General features: G+C 34.2%; 2 protein-coding genes across 2 annotated transcripts; both read left to right on the forward strand.

Annotated features, from left to right (window-relative positions):
• The first annotated feature begins 356 nt into the window (after window positions 1-356).
• PFD3 (prefoldin 3) lies at window positions 357-3769 on the forward strand. The gene is made up of 6 exons (XM_021436040.2): window positions 357-618; window positions 876-933; window positions 2216-2287; window positions 2732-2851; window positions 2934-3035; window positions 3337-3769. The coding sequence occupies exons 1-6, from the start codon at window positions 470-472 to the stop codon at window positions 3415-3417; spliced, it is 582 nt and encodes a 193-aa protein (XP_021291715.1). The 5' UTR covers window positions 357-469; the 3' UTR covers window positions 3418-3769.
• A 10302-nt stretch (window positions 3770-14071) lies between these two features.
• WRKY48 (WRKY DNA-binding protein 48) lies at window positions 14072-16052 on the forward strand. The gene is made up of 3 exons (XM_021435355.2): window positions 14072-14883; window positions 15099-15242; window positions 15387-16052. The coding sequence occupies exons 1-3, from the start codon at window positions 14369-14371 to the stop codon at window positions 15811-15813; spliced, it is 1086 nt and encodes a 361-aa protein (XP_021291030.1). The 5' UTR covers window positions 14072-14368; the 3' UTR covers window positions 15814-16052.
• The last annotated feature ends 116 nt before the right edge of the window (window positions 16053-16168 follow it).

Raw genomic sequence — 16168 nt, forward strand, 5'->3', positions numbered from 1 at the left:
TTTCCTTGATCTTGAGATTTTAGTTTTATTTTGCATGATGTCATTTTTTATTACATTTATATTAAAATTGATCATTAGTTATATCGAAAGGTTATGATAAAAGAAAATTAATGATGGGCTGTGAACCTACATTGCTTGGGCCCAAATTCTTATCTTTTAACTAATGGGCCTGGCTTCCTAGAAATGGGTTCAAAAATAAAAAGAAAGGGTCGGATGGATGGCTGGGGCTCCAAAAAACGGAGCCCATTTTCCAGTTTGATTGGGCCGGAGAATTGTCGTATTTACCTTCGAAACGACGTCGCGGAAGACGTTTAGTCTGACGAATCTGACTTTGTCCTTTTTTGGTGTCCCAAGGTCCGCCACCCCTCCCCCCACACTGGCACTCACAAGCTTTCTTCGAAGGCAATAGGCTCACTCTCCGGCGCAAACTTTCCTCCGATTTCAGCGCTCAAATCAAAAAACATAGAATATGGCGGCAGAATCTTCGTCTTCATCATCGTCAGAAGTAAAGACGGAGAGGAGAGGAATTCCGGGAGCTCAATTCGTTGAAGACGTAGAGACTTATCTCTCTCAAGCAGGCCTTGATGTCAACTCTGCCCTTGCTTTTCTCCAAGAAAGGTCCCTTTCTTTTCCTCTCTTATTCTTTTTTCTCAATTCGCTGAGCTTCCTAGACTTCGAGAATCGTCCTCCTCTTAGTCGACCGCCTGCTATTTCGCTCTTGTTTACTCGGTTTCCCGGCGGCTTGATTTTTTTCGTTAAAGTTCAATTTTTTTTCCAATTTTCGTTAAATTATGAAGTTGGGTAGCTTTATCTCTGAAGATTAGTTGGGATTGAACGATTTTAGACTTATTTGGTTTAAGTTAATGAATTTGCAGGCTTCAGCAGTATAAGTTGGTTGAGATGAAACTTCTTGCTCAGCAACGAGATCTTCAGGTATTATATAGGGATCTTTTTCTTTTACTGACTTGTATCTCTATTTTATTGTATTATATTTTATTTCGATCCGCTATACTTGGTTTTACTTATCAAAATTGGGATTTCGGTTCCATTTCTACGCATTTGGTTGTACTCATTGTGTGGGCAAAAGTTTTGTGTGAGACTAGAACTTTTGCTATTTTTATACTAATTTGTTAATTGTTATTATGGTATTTTTTTTTTGAAAAAAAAATGAAAAATAAAGGAGAGGTTTTATGGTCAGTGTTAAAATTTCAAATTTGGTAAAACAGTTTTCGTTGAGCATAGATGTGTAGAGGGAAAATTGCTGTTGATTTATTTGATTATTAAATGGTCTTAATCCTTGATCTTAGAGATATTCCAATAAGATGGTTCTCACTTGTAAAGTCCATAAATGGGGTCCATGGTAATGTGCTTTGAATTTGATTACTTGCCAAAATGCTCATTAGTCATTAGTTCATAGCAAGAGAAAGGAAGCCAGACAAAGTCATAATTACACCCTTGTGTTGATGCACGTTATTCATCTTTTAATGCCCTTTTGTAAAAGCTGGATGGAATTGCAAAGAACTCGGCATGTTAACTTGTTAGAATTGGCCTCGCTAGTTCAAGCTTTTTGTACAGGCTTATGCTGGAGAAAGTATATCCAACTATTATTTCTAGATACTGAATGCAATCAAGCTTATGCCGGGGATTTATTTCGGAACAACTTGATGTGTTGCATCTAAGGCTGCATAAAGCTACCTCTATGTATGGGGAAAAAAGGGATTAATAGGAAACTACATAAAGCTAATAATAAATTTTTGTTTTCCTCAGCTGTGGAACATCGATGTTGGTGTGGTAAGCAAATATGGTCCAGTAATTATCTTAATTATTGGACAAGAAAGAAAATTACGGAAGAATTAATTGTATCGACTCTTTTATTATTTTCTCGTGTTTGCTTTTCCATGTTTTGTGGCTGTTTATCAACATAGCTGTGTGTTTGTGTGTTTCATTTGCTAAATGTTGAAAAGACAAAAGGATAATTTAACATGTAGGGGATCAAAAAACGTTTTGGGGATGCTGCCTTGAGACCTATATTTTATGGTGTTTTTTAAATTACATTAATTTATGTTGGGTTAATCTATGTTCATTCCCTACCAAAAATTTAACCAGGCTAGACACTCTCATTCATGCTTAATTTATATTGCATATATGTAAATTGCTTCTCTTATGACGTGTTGTAAGAGTCTTGAATAATGCGCTTGTCTATTGTGGTCATCAGGCAAAAATCCCTGATATTGAGAAATGTTTGGATGTGGTTGCCACTTTACAAGCTAAGAAGGGTACTGGTGAGGTTCGTCTTTCTATGATATCTTGACTTTTAATATCATGGTTCATTTTTTTATAGAAGTTTTTGATTCTTCATTTTCTTATGATAAACTTGGATAAGGTTTCCATATGAGATTTTGCAATGTGAAGGACTATTCTGTCTTTCTGAGCTTCTGCATCGATATAGTAGGAAACTCTCGGTTGTCTGAATGTGGTAATCTTGTGATCTGCTACATATAGGCCCATGTTGCATGAAATGCTCAAGGTTCAGGCATAATTTTTTATTTTGGAATTTGGGAATCTAATCGTTTAAGACATTCTTATGGTGCTGGATTAGGTGTGAAATGCTCAGATCCTATAAATGCATGCTTGTTGTATAGACAAGCTTGAAGCCAATGAATTTAGGATTCTTTCTCTTAAATATCTACTATATGCTACTGATTTATAATATTACTTTTGGCTTGTATAGGCTCTTATTGCTGATTTTGAAGTCTCTGAAGGCATATATTCTCGGGCTCGCATTGAGGATAATGATTCAGTTTGTTTATGGCTGGGAGCAAATGTCATGTTGGAATATTCATGCAAAGAGGTCCAATAGTTGCAATTTGGATGCTTACTGTTCTTGTGCATTAACAGAGCAAGACTAAGTTATCCTGTTACCTTGTATGCAGGCCACTACTCTACTGAAAAAGAATTTGGAAAATGCTAAAGCAAGTTTAGAAGTTCTTATAGCTGATTTGCAGTTCTTGAGGGATCAGGTGACAATAACTCAGGTACTATTGTTGTTCCATAATATTACTTTCTTTCTTTACCTAGTGGGTTCCTAGTGGTGATTAATGAAACCCAGCTTTTGCATCCAGTATTCGTTGGTATAATTAGAACATTCATGGGATGTGTGCAACATGGTTCAACCCAAGAGGTGCCGAACCATAAATTCTTTTCGATGAAATGGATGGAAGAAAATAGAATTAGCTCGTCTGCCTTAATCATGCTTAATGCCTGCTTGGTATGTGTACGATTTATCTTCAACATGTGTTGGCTTTAGTTCTTGATTATTTTAGTACAATTGCTCAGGTAACTATTGCCCGTGTCTATAATTGGGATGTTCATCAACGAAGAATTCGTCAAGCTACGGACACAGCTAAAGATTCATGAAACTGAAAATATCATTCCTTGATATAGAGGTGGAGAGTATGCTCCTATTCTCGCATTTCGTTGGTTTTGGTAAATGGGTTGTCTGGTGTATTTCCAGTGAATCAAAATTCCATTTTCATGGTTGCCCCGTATCTTCACTTTCCCTTCCTAGGTTCTGGTTCAATGAAGTGAAAAACTCATGCTCATGTTGCTGAGAGCAGTTTTGATACATAATAGTAGTAGAACTCTTGTGCATCAGATGCAATAGCTGTCTTCACTGTGATTGTTAGTTCGTCAGGAGCGTTTTATTGTCTGTAACTCCATGGCATCCATCTATATTTTTTCAGTTTAATTTATGCACTAGTACTTGAAATTTGTCTGCTTTTTGAATCCACCTATTGCAGCAAGCTTTTGGGTTCAAATTTGAAACTTGAGATGATGATTTAATGTGAAAGAAATTGTCGGCAAAACTTGACCAGGATGAGATGACAAGTTGTTCAGATTACTGGGTCTTTTAAGCTGAGCCTTAAATGATGTCAGCAACACCTTATCCTGCCAGAAAAAGGTCTTGTTTCTAAGGATTGCTTTCAATTATGTTATTATGATTGCTACTTGTGTCACAGTCTCACAGAAATGACATTGGTTTGAGGCCTAATCTGTGATCAAGTCAGCCGATGAAAATCATTCGATTTTTGAAGCCTAAGATTTACTGGTCCCTTAGGAAGGACACTCTCCTTTTTTTATGGTCCTGTGTGTCAGGCTGGGTTTATCGTTTCTTTTTTTCTATTGCGTGACATGGAGTTGAACCATGAATTCGGCTGGCAGACTGCTGCTTTCAATCGGCCCAGGTTTTCACATGCGGACCCAAGCCTGTCGGTGGCATTTATAGTCAAAAGCATTGTTAAATTCGAAGAGTTTTTATCATAGGGGTATGTCATGTTCTTTCATGAGAACAAAGTCTCATATTTGTCTTATTTTACCTTTGGATCAAGGCGTTCAGAAGCTTTCATCTTTCCATCTGCTGATTCATAAAAGTTCATGTTTGCTTTCAAGGATGCAAAAAGGTTCATATATTTTTGCAGGCTAGCACTAGATTCATAGTCTTGGGGCACTCCCATGTCCACAAGTTGTCTCATCAGCCCACAAATTGTACATCTGTCTTTACTTGCTGGTCTTAAAATCTTGGCTTTATATTGACAAAATAACACAATCCTGAAATGGGAAACTCTCAAATATATCATCCAAGTCTTTTTTGCTCCATCTTTAAGAAAAACAAAAGCACCCCAAAACAAGGGAGAAAGTCTGTGCAATCTTCCTGACGTACGATCGATGTAACAGGACATTGAAACTATTGTTTCCCATGGCGCATCCATCATCCAGTGGCCCCCTGGTCCAGGCAGCTGTTCCTATCAACCACAATTTCTTAAAAATCCTTCTCCCAAGGTTGGACCTGGAAAAAAAAAAAAAAAGAAGAAGCTTGAATCTGATCATGGCAGTCAAGATGGAAAACGTCCACTGCACCAAAGCAGCAAAAGGGCCAGGCTTCACGCTCGGTTGACCCTTGAAACCGGGCCCATAAAGTATTAAAGGCTGGTACCAGATTGCCATTCCCAACTGCTACCGGCATGTGGCTTGACAGTTTCAAATTAGCCACTTGATCAGGCACCTATTTTTATCTCCCCACCGTTTTGTTTCCTCTCCTGACATTCCATTTCTTGAGTAGTTTATACTGGAAAACTTTACATGCCTTGGAATATAAAAATCAACAGGATTAGATTATGAATTTGCATGGATCTTCTTTCTGTAAGACCTGTGATCTATAAACATCCTCATTTGACTTCCTGTCTTCACAGAGTAGATCTTTTTCTACAGCTTGTGGAAACAGTAAACACTTGATTGATGATCACTGATCATAGAGATATATATATATATATATATAACACTAATATATTCTATCCTGAATCAGGTCCCTCTGAGCTGTATTGACATAGAATATCTTCTAGTGGAAAGATGCTTGAAACACCTGTTCCATGTTTTAAACTTGTTTTCTCGGATAAACTATACTCAATGGGGGAAAAGAAAGAGGAGCAGCATCTCCTTCTTTCACACTGCAAAGTCGAGTATTATCCACTTTTGTTTTAATCTCTGTCAAAGTTAAAACCGCTAACTATTTAAAGACGGAAAGGATCCGTAGAATATTACGTATCCAACATATATAACCCTAAGCTGACAAAGACTTACGTAGGAAGGAAAACATACACCTCGAACACGTACGAAGATAACTCAAACAAAGAGAGAAAGGAATATGAGGAGAGGGCAAAAAAAGAAAGGGAGAATAGCGAAGAGACGTGCACGCAAAGCGAGGGTGATTTGTCCTGAGTGGCCCTTGCTGTAATTAAAGTGGTTTTGTCCGGTTGTGTTAGACAGACGCGTTTTAACGTTGCCAATTTTAATAGTCGGGGGGAAACTGTTGACTTTGACTTCCCATGTGCCCCTCCCCCTTTTTATTCTTGCCAAAAAAGGCAGAATATTTTTCAAACCCAAAAAACCCTGACGCTGCTAACTTCTCCTTGCCGCAATCCCCGCTGTGTGCTCTCCCATTCCAATCCTTCTGCTTCTAGAAATCGCTTGGGGTCAACGGATTTCTCCTTTATTTGCCTTTTTCTTTCTCATGAATTGATTAGACACGTCGACCGGCACTTCTTCTAGTATTACCGAATGACGAAAAGATCCCCACGTAAATCTCCGGCTTTTGTTAATTTATCGGCGATGAAATTTATCTCTCTGATCTCTACACTTAAGACCCTTGATGTAATTCGAGATGTGTTTTTAATCGATATAAGATATCTGATTAGAGATAATCGAAAAAAGTTAACTTAAATACCATTTTTTAAAAAACAATCTGACTATATGTTTTCCTTTATTAATATAGAAGAATGAAAAGATTTCTATAAGTAAAACTCCAGCTTTTGTTAACTTATCAGTAATGAATTTTGTCTCTTTGATTTCTATATTTAAAACTCTTGATGTGATTCAACATGCGTTTCTAGCCGTTCAAAATTATTGAGAAAATTAACTTAGATATATTGTTATGGATGAGGTTATGTCTCCACCAATATCTATTATATATAAACTTGTAATTTTGTAACAAAATGTTTCCCCTAGTAATTGATAGACATCTCATAGCATTTCAAAAAAAAAAATTCTACCATTATTATCATAAATCATTGTCCTTACGATTTGAGATGTATTTCGAAAACAAAAAATCTGTGTCATTTTTATATTTATGGGCATCTTAGTTATATGATATATTTATATTTTAGGTGTATAATAATAGAAAATTATTCTATGACCTCTCAAACATGCCCAACAATTTGATGGGGGAATTGCCTTGAAATTACATCAAACAAGTGGTTTCATTGCACTTGCTTGGCTTGGTGTTTCTCGAACGAATCTCCATCAATGAAAGAAGAGGATGAGCTTCTCTGCTTTGGGCCTCGAAGCTAGCAGTTAGTGAGATACCTTTCAATATTAATGAAGCACATCCATATTAGGTGACTCTTTGAACAAGATGTAAAGGGAAACCCCAAGTCCACTTTAACTCTTTTTTTAGTTTGAGAAAACAGCCATTTCCATGAACTAATCTTGAAAAGAGGGGAAAACAAAAATATTCCAAAGCATATCAATTGTTTGACTTGGTCTAAACTTTGGTGGATGTCTGATTCAAGTTGTTGGGTTGACTCTGTATCAAAGACTAGTCTTTTAAGAGAAAGATAGGAAGAGGCCAATTAAGTAATAATTATGTGGACTTGGTTATTAGGCTGCTAAACCACGAAACACGATACTATATATCACAGATGGTACAGAAGTTCGACACGTAAACTGATCACGCTGCATCAAAAGCAGCATCAAAACTAGGAACTATACGAATACTTTCATATATACAATAATTTCATTGAATAGTTAATTGTGTAAGTTAAAAGAGAAATCATGCGAGGATAAATAAAATAAACGAGGGAAGGAATAAGTGGTTAATGTTCTCTAGAATCTAGCTTTGTTTTCATAATATACGTAATCAACAAGGAAGAAAGTTTCCTCTTACAATCACAACCGCCATTAGTGGATATGATGTCAACACTAATCTAGAATCAGAATCATAACTTGTGACATGCCATGAAGAAAATATTGTAAACCAAGAATAATTTTTTTTAATTAATTAAAACACAATGAACCCAAAACTTGGGTTGATTGTTCACATAGCATAATCTTTAAAAACTAATAATAATAATCAAAGAAGTAGTTGCTTTCACAAATTAATTAATAGGAAGATTGTTTAAATATGTCTATTTTACTCTATGAATTTTTTAGCTATTAATTTATTAGATTTGTTAATCTTTCAGGCTATCAAGGAGAATCTTAAAACTGTGAGATAAACAAAGGGAGACCCAAATATAATATGAAATTGGGATTTTGCTAAAATAATCAAAACTTTGGTCTATCCCAATAGTTAATTTTGCTTTCACATTGTAAAGCAGAAAAGAATGGGGGAAAACTGTTTGACAAAACTAGTTGGTTGATGTTACCAGAATCATTAGATCAAATGCATTCCATTTGCAGAGTTAAGGAAGTCAATCAAAGCCTTGTTGCCTCGATCTTCAAAAGCCTTTCTTATTATAAAAAGCTTCAAACAAAAGGTCGGTTATTGATTAAGCAAGACAAAGAGTTTTAAAAAACAATGGTTATGGCTGCTTTCTTAAACTATTGTTGCAGCTATACCTTCCCAAAATTCTCTTACACCCAAAATATATAACTATCCAAGACAGTTTAATTAGTTGGAAGAGCATGAATTGGGGCAGTTAAGCTCTAACCTATTCTTTGATCCTCTCTGGGGATAGCAACTTTGCAACAAGAAAAAACTAATATATGTATATATATATAGAGAGAGAGAGAGTTTATATTCGATGTACTGTTAAGGATAAAATAAACTTATGTATATATATGCTGAGTCCATTTGCTTTGTTAAAATTATAATTAGGTATAGAATGAAAAAGAATGGTAAGGCCAACTACAGACTTTCCAGAAATAAACTTTGCAGTCAAAATTCTGCAATTATACAAAATCTGGAAGTAGAAATGACTTGTATCAGATGTGCATCTGTGCGTTCTTATTCTTATTGAAGCAAGAAAAAGATCCTCTAATTTTGAACCCAATGTTTACGGTTACCAAGCATTAAAGTAGTTCAATTCACCTTTTCTTTTAAAGTTACTTTGTACCTAGAAAAGAAAAGAAAAGAAAAGACTAAACTAAGTGGAATTTGATTCCTTTCTTAAAGAATAGTGATAATGATGGCAAAATCTAGTGCACTGCCTGGGGGTTTGACAGATTCAAATTAAATCCTTATCATGGCCCATGAGCACACGAATCATCAAGCTATGATTTTTCTTGAATGATTGATTCTATATAGTTTGGATAAACACTCTGATTAAACCCACCCTTTTTGGAAAGAAAAAAAAAAGGTAAAGAGATTTTTATTTGGATTAGGAGATTAGAGTTACCATTCCAAAATCAAGATTAGGAAAAAATTAAAGTAAGACTCCTTGTATCACAACGTTATGGAAAATGTAAAAGGTTTTATATACATGTTATGTGTCGAGAATTCTTTTGATACAGATCGAACTCGTGATCCATAACATTTAATATTTTGATTTAATCGAACCATTTACGAATGAATTTTGTCTTTTTAAATATGTGATACATAGGTTTTGTAGGAGATGATAAAAGGCTACAATCATGGGTTATGGACACTCCCACCGCCACCCCCACCCCCAACCCCGTCTGGTCCAACCCCTACGCCACCATTACCGCTAAACCCTAAACCCCTAAAAAACAATAAAAATAAAATATACGATGCATATATATATATATATATATATATATATATATATGGGTAAGATCGGCCGTGCTCTCCAGACACTCCAGCATGTGCAATAGCAAATTTCCATGTGTACGAAAACAGGACCAGAAAAATAAAATCCATCCATGTCCTACTCTTATCCTTTCCATCCAAAATATCTATAGTTAAGACAAATAATTTATTGATCTTGATCTTGTATGGCACTACAAATAATTTAAAAGCATTTATTTTATATCAAAATTTATATATTTTTTATAATATATACTCGATACTTTTAATTGTAAACAAACATCTTAAAAAATGAAAAATCGATAGAGAAAATTAAATGAGAGAGTAATATATATATATATATATATATATATATATATATAGGGAGAGAGAGAGAGAGAGAGAGAGAGAGACCATGTTTTTGAATAATTGAAGGAAAAATGTTCAAAAGCTTTGACCTTTGACCAGTTCTTGGTTCACAGAAATTAAACAAGGGACATTTTGGCTGGTATGGTTTTAGACTTTTGGAACCATGGTCAATACTACCACTTTAATTTTTTTATTTTTGCCCTGGCCGGTGTTCGCTGTGTCCTAGAGGGAGTTCGGTTGGGGTGGATTCTAAAGACCAAGCGCTATATCTTTTCCGTGTTCATCACGCTCCAACCTCGTTTTAATACATGAAGCCTTCTTTTCACATGCACGTGAATTGAAACTTCTGTTAAAAAAAAACACAAATAAATAAATAAATAACTATAAAAGATCAAGTTTCTTATTTTAAGAACAAAATTAATTACAGAGTGATTTATGTCTGTCTCGGAATTTGTAACCTTAATCACCTAGTTATCCAGAGTCAACTGTCCTTTAAAGATTTCTACCAGATTTTTTACTGGGTCTTTTCAAAAAAAAAAAACCACATAGAGATCTAGATGTTATTTATAATTTAAAGATTTTTTTACTTAGTAAATATATAATTCATATTGAAAGTGTAAATTCATGATATTTTATACTTTAATTTTTTCAATTAGTATTATGGATAAGTTTTGACATACACTTAATTTTACTTAATAAAATTATTAAAATATTTTTAATTTAAAAATTAATATATTTATTCATGTTTATTTTTTTTCTTTCATTAAGTAAAATTACTGATATAACTCCTATGAGAAAAAAAATCTACATAATGTTAATTGAGAAAAAAATCGCATACTATCATTAAAAAAATAAAATTATAAAAAAGTGGATATAAAATTTATCTTACTAAAGCACGATAGATTTTAGACTGATTAAAAAGAAAACTGTAGTGCTACATAACTATAATATATAAATGGAATTTAATACTACTAGTTGATTTGCTTGATCGGTGAAATGTGGGCAACAGCTGTGAGAAACTAGAAAGAGGCCAGAATATATGAAAGGTTTAAAAATGTCTCTCACATGTTTCATGAAATTACTAAGATTTGTACCGACTTAGAATATATTTATATAATATGTTAATAATAAATAAATAAATAAATAAATACTTTCCTTATTTTCCTTTCTTCCCCCGTATCGGAGAACAGGGATGATGACGAGTAATGAATCTCATGGAAATTCTTAGTTATTGACCAATTTTCCCAATAGTTATTAAATTATTAAATTTTCATTGGGGTTTAGGAGATGAATGACTGGTTGTAAATAAGGAGACAAAATTTAAAGAGTCTGATTTGATCACAAATTAATTTAATAAGTGTTCCTAGTTTAAAAGAAAACACTACGCAAGTTGATGGAAAAATGGACTCACGGGTCTTGGAAAAAACTTGGATGGAAGACTCCAGAAGAAGGAAAATACAGGCTTAAATGATACATGACCTCATAATCTACTACTACGTCATACTTCTCCTGGATAGGACAATGGATATTAATTGACATTAACTTAGATGATGATTAATTTATTATTAAAATTAAAATTTTATGTGGATACAAATCAAAATGTATGAATTTATTTATGAATAATTTAATTTTTTTAAATTAAGTTTTTATTTTTGTATCATATTTAAAACATTTTTATTTTTTAATTTTTAATAAAAAATTAAAATTGTCAAATTTAATATCAATCAATAGTGTTTTTTTTTTCACATAATATATAGTATGAATTGATGATATGATTAGGGGATTTATTCTACATAAATTATTATGTAATTACATCAATTGGCATGTCATATTATATGGACAAAAAATACTAATCGTTATTAGGTGTGATGGTTATTTATGTCTTGTTAGAGTTAAGATTTGTATATATAGGATAAGAGCTTAAAGAAGTATAATTAAAAATAAAAATTAATTATATAAATTATTACATATTTAAAAGGAAATTTCAAAAATACTTCTTCATTTTACCACTTACAAAGCATGGAAAAAAACCTATATTGAAGCAAAAAGAGAGGTACCAAGAGGCTCATGGACACTGCACGGGCCATAGTCTTGTAAACATAATCGGAAGACTTTATGAGAATTTAAAAATAAAATAATTAGGCCACAAAATGACGAGAAATTTCTTCCAAGAAAACAAAAGGATGGGAAGAGGGCGTGTATCGGAAGCAACCCTACTAGAGGGGTGGAGGGGGTGTGAGGGAATATACTAAAACCGCGTAAAAAGTGCATTGTGCTTGGGAAAGAAGACTAATCAAGAAAAGCAAGCCGTTGGATCAAACACGTAGGATTGTCAAAAGAGACAAGAATACACGTGTAATTCATTTGTTGGCTCCTCTGACCATCGAGTTTCGGCCGCGATTGGGGGACCGGAAGGAAAGGAGAGGGCCGTGCATCGTGGCAGAATGTGGTTTCACGAAAAGAAAAGAAAAGAAATAGCATATATATTTTCTTTCTTTCTTTTTTATTTTCTTCTAGTAGCAGAGAAAACTTGTGAGAAATTTCTTTCTTTTTGCTTTCTTATTTTTTTTATTATTGGGGGTGTTTTAATTGAATAATTGACAATGAAAGGTATTTGTTTTGGAATTTTGTTCCGTAGAAATCAGGCTGTACGTTTGGAACCAGGACAGTGATAACATGGAGAGATATATACCACACGAAAACAAAGCTAGTTATCTCACATTTGGCGTGGGATAAGGATAACTCCTTCATTAATTTTTTTTTTATTTTTTATATTAAAAATTTAAAATAAAAATAAAAAATTAAACTGTTTAAAGACAGAACGAGAGTATTACGCTAACGTTCCTATAAACTCTCTCTCTTGCAAATGCGAGAAAATAAATAAAAAGGTAAATTGAAATATTGGAAACTTAATAACTAGTTGTTGACGGTGTTGGCTTGTCGGGGAAGAAGTGGGCGAGGGATGAGCTGGAAAGTCTGATGACGTGTATATTGCGTCAGCATTCCCAAACGCGGTTATTTTCTTTTTTCTTACAAGTACAAATCCTTTTATTGGTAATTGCGTTGCCATTTTTTAATTTCCATATCTTCTCTTTAAGCTTTTGTTGTTTTTTCTTTAGCAAACCCATATGACAAAAGTGCCCTCTAGCTATGGTTTTGTTGAATTCAAAGCATATTTTAAGCATTTTTCTTATTTAAATTATTGCTTTTAATCTCTTTTTGACTTTACGAAAATTAAAACATAAAATTTTATTTTGATATATTTTATATTAAAATTTTAAAAAATAAATTTAATTTTTAAAAAAATTAGATGGAGGGAATGTAACAATGATATGGGTGGAATTAAATAATTTGATTTTGTGAATTAATAGTAGCATATATCTTGCAAATGGGGGGTAAGACTGAAAAGTTTTTCTAGTTTTATCTTTTCTCATTGTCTTTCTACGAAATGATCTTCAAATGAGTGAACAAAATCTTGGATAAAGATCCCAAGGAAATGATCAAATCAATCTTATTCATATTGAGAAATATTCGCAAAGGGTCAAAACCACATTTCTCCAAAACATAAACACAACTTTGGATCCAACCAAAAATAAAATATTAACCATGGGTTTTAGAGCTTAATTTCACTCTTCATATTTATGCCCAAACTTCTCAAATAAAGAAGAAATGATTAAATTGTCGTATATAAATAATGTAAAATTTTATTATATTTATATAGTATCTGAATATTTAATTCATTAGTTGATATATGATCTCTTATTTAAAAAATATAATTCGGATCCCTCTTTCTCGATTAAAATCTTAATATATTATATATATGTGATATTTTCAAATAGTAAAACATGTGAATTCAAATAATTCACATGAAAAATATCTTTTAAATAATTCAAATATTAAAAATGCAATTGACACGTGTAACATTTGTCATAAAAAAAGGACAGAGAAGCTTGAATTCATGATGATAAAATATAATATTAAAAAATAATTAAAATATTAATAATTGGGACAATCCATGTATAAAATTTATATATTTTTATTTAATCACATAAAGTTATTTCATAAATATATAAAAATTCAAAAATTTTATTAATAAAGTAATAACATTTTATTCACTAATGAGATATGAATCAATAATAATTTAAGGGCATAAACGGTATTTCAAGAAAGAGATAATGGTTCTTATGTACAATTAATTTAAAGGGAGAAACAAAAACAATTGATTTTAAAAAGGCGAACCGCGAAAAGAAATTAAAAAGGAAAAGACGGCCATGTCCACACACGACCGGTTAAACCAGTCAACAATCCGCGTACGCAAAAGTGGACCCAAAAAGAAAGGGGGCGGTCCATGAGCAATAAATGCTGCCAACACCGGCCTCCCTCGATCGTCCACTTACTGTACTCATAATTAACCGGCAAATGGCGGTCGCCTCTCCAAAAAAAAATCCAAGCTGTTCTCCAAATTCCCAACCCAAAGTCCATTCACACTTCATCACCCAAACACTCCCCATTCTCTCACTCTTTTTTTAATTATTTTTAATTTAATTTAATTTTATATTTATTTATTTTTTTGCTCGCTTTGTTCCTATTTAAATTTTTTTCTTTGGGTGGTAGTGCAAAGGATTTAAACTTTTGCGAAGAGAAAGAAAGAAAGAAGGGGGTTATGTTTTGTTTAAAAATGGAGGAGAGTATGTGAAGTCTATGGAGAAGAAGAAACCAGAGGGGGAACAGAGAGAGAATTCGATGGCAAATTTGAGGTTTTCCGACGAGAATCCGGCTGCAAGTGGTTATGGTGGAGGCATCTTTGACATGGCAACAGGAGCATGTGAAGGTAGTGGTGGAGATAAGTGGGGGACTTTAGGCTTCATGGACTTGCTCGGTATCCATCAAGATTTTGCTGCTCCTTCTTTATTCGATTCCTTTCAGCCTCCGATTCTTTCTTCACCACCACCTCCACCTCCACCATCATCCTCTGAGCTTCACCAAGAGATATTACATGAAATACAACTGGAAAGTAAGCAACTTATACAGCAGCAGCAGCAGCTTCAAGGACTCCCATCGCCGGCTTCCACCGTACCGGAATCTTCAGAGGTTTTAAACAATCCGGCAACGCCCAACTCTTCTTCGATCTCTTCCTCATCGAATGAAGCCGCAAATGATGAGCAAACAAAAACCGGGGATGATGAAGAACAGGATCAAGAGAAGACAAAGAAACAGTAAGCCTTTCTCGAGTCTTCATCTTACTTGTCTATAAGCTATAGGCTTAGTTCAGTACAGGGTTTAAGGTGAAGAAAGGAAAGAAGCGATGGGGTTTTTAAATGGGGTTTTCTTCATTTCTGATGTTGAGTTAGATTTTTGGGGAGTGTGGGGGAACCTTTTTAACTTGTCTTGCTGAATTTTTAAGTAAAGTTTTTTTCTGTGATGGGTTTAGGTTGAAACCCAAAAAGAAGAACCAAAAAAGGCAAAGAGAGCCGAGATTTGCGTTCATGACTAAGAGTGAAGTTGATCACCTCGATGATGGCTACAGATGGAGAAAGTATGGACAGAAAGCTGTGAAAAACAGCCCTTATCCCAGGTATCAAAATCTAATCTAGATCGCCTCATCTTGGTCCACTTATGATTACCTTTTTTAATTCAATTATATCTCACCCCAAGAATTCAAATCACCAAAAAAGGGTATACTTTAGTTGTTTGTTTTTTAATAAGATGATTGCAACAGGAGCTATTATCGTTGCACCACTGCAGGGTGCGGGGTGAAGAAGAGAGTGGAGAGATCATCCGACGATCCCACGGTCGTCGTCACTACTTACGAAGGGCAGCACACGCATCCCTGCCCGATAACGCCGCGAGGAAGCATCGGAATCTCACCGGATTCCTCCACCCTCGGTGCTGCTTCTGCTGCATCTTTTATCATCCCACAACCTCAGTATTTACATCAGCAACAACACTATATATATACCTCATCGCCTCCTTTGAATATCACCACCGCCACCACCACCAGCTCTAGCTTCATCAATCCCTTGTTTCCTGCTTTCCTTCAAGAGAGACGTGTCGCTCCTCCTTCAGCTTCATCACTTCGAGACCATGGACTCCTTCAGGATATTGTTCCATCCCAGATGAGGAACGAGGCAAAGGAAGAGCAGTAGAATGGGGTTTTTAATTTTATCTTGCTGGTATGTAGTTCTTCTAACTAACTCAGGGGATTCATTTCTTTAGAACAAAGAACTCCCTTCACCATTTTATATATTATTTGTGTAAAATCACTAGCCTTTTTTTTTTTAGTCTTCGGATAACTCGTTTTGTACTTGGTCTTTTCTCTTGTGGTTATTCTTTGTATGTAGAGAGAGTATTCAATTATGGAGATATTGGGTTTTTTCTTTCTTTATTCTTCTTCCAGTTTTGCTTCACTCTTACCATTTTTCTTCTTCTTGCTTCTTGCCCATCCTTTCTTCCTTTCCTTTTCCATTCTGTGTGCACCCTTTCTTTCAAAGAGATAGATTA

Source organism: Theobroma umbraticum, unplaced genomic scaffold, assembly GCF_002168275.2.
Source record: "Theobroma umbraticum cultivar Fairchild unplaced genomic scaffold, ASM216827v3 scaffold_130.0, whole genome shotgun sequence".
Classification (NCBI taxonomy): Eukaryota; Viridiplantae; Streptophyta; class Magnoliopsida; order Malvales; family Malvaceae; genus Theobroma; species Theobroma umbraticum.

What these genes read in the sequence shown, in the direction of transcription:
- PFD3 (XM_021436040.2), top strand. Translation starts at nt 470, where the DNA reads ATGGCGGCAGAATCTTCGTCTTCATCATCGTCAGAAGTAAAGACGGAG. An exon ending in CTTGCTTTTCTCCAAGAAAG is followed by an intron (nt 619 to 875) that starts GTCCCTTTCTTT and finishes ATGAATTTGCAG; the next exon opens with GCTTCAGCAGTATAAGTTGG. An exon ending in CTCAGCAACGAGATCTTCAG is followed by an intron (nt 934 to 2,215) that starts GTATTATATAGG and finishes TGTGGTCATCAG; the next exon opens with GCAAAAATCCCTGATATTGA.
- WRKY48 (XM_021435355.2), top strand. Translation starts at nt 14,369, where the DNA reads ATGGAGAAGAAGAAACCAGAGGGGGAACAGAGAGAGAATTCGATGGCA. An exon ending in CAAGAGAAGACAAAGAAACA is followed by an intron (nt 14,884 to 15,098) that starts GTAAGCCTTTCT and finishes TGATGGGTTTAG; the next exon opens with GTTGAAACCCAAAAAGAAGA. An exon ending in AAAAACAGCCCTTATCCCAG is followed by an intron (nt 15,243 to 15,386) that starts GTATCAAAATCT and finishes TGATTGCAACAG; the next exon opens with GAGCTATTATCGTTGCACCA.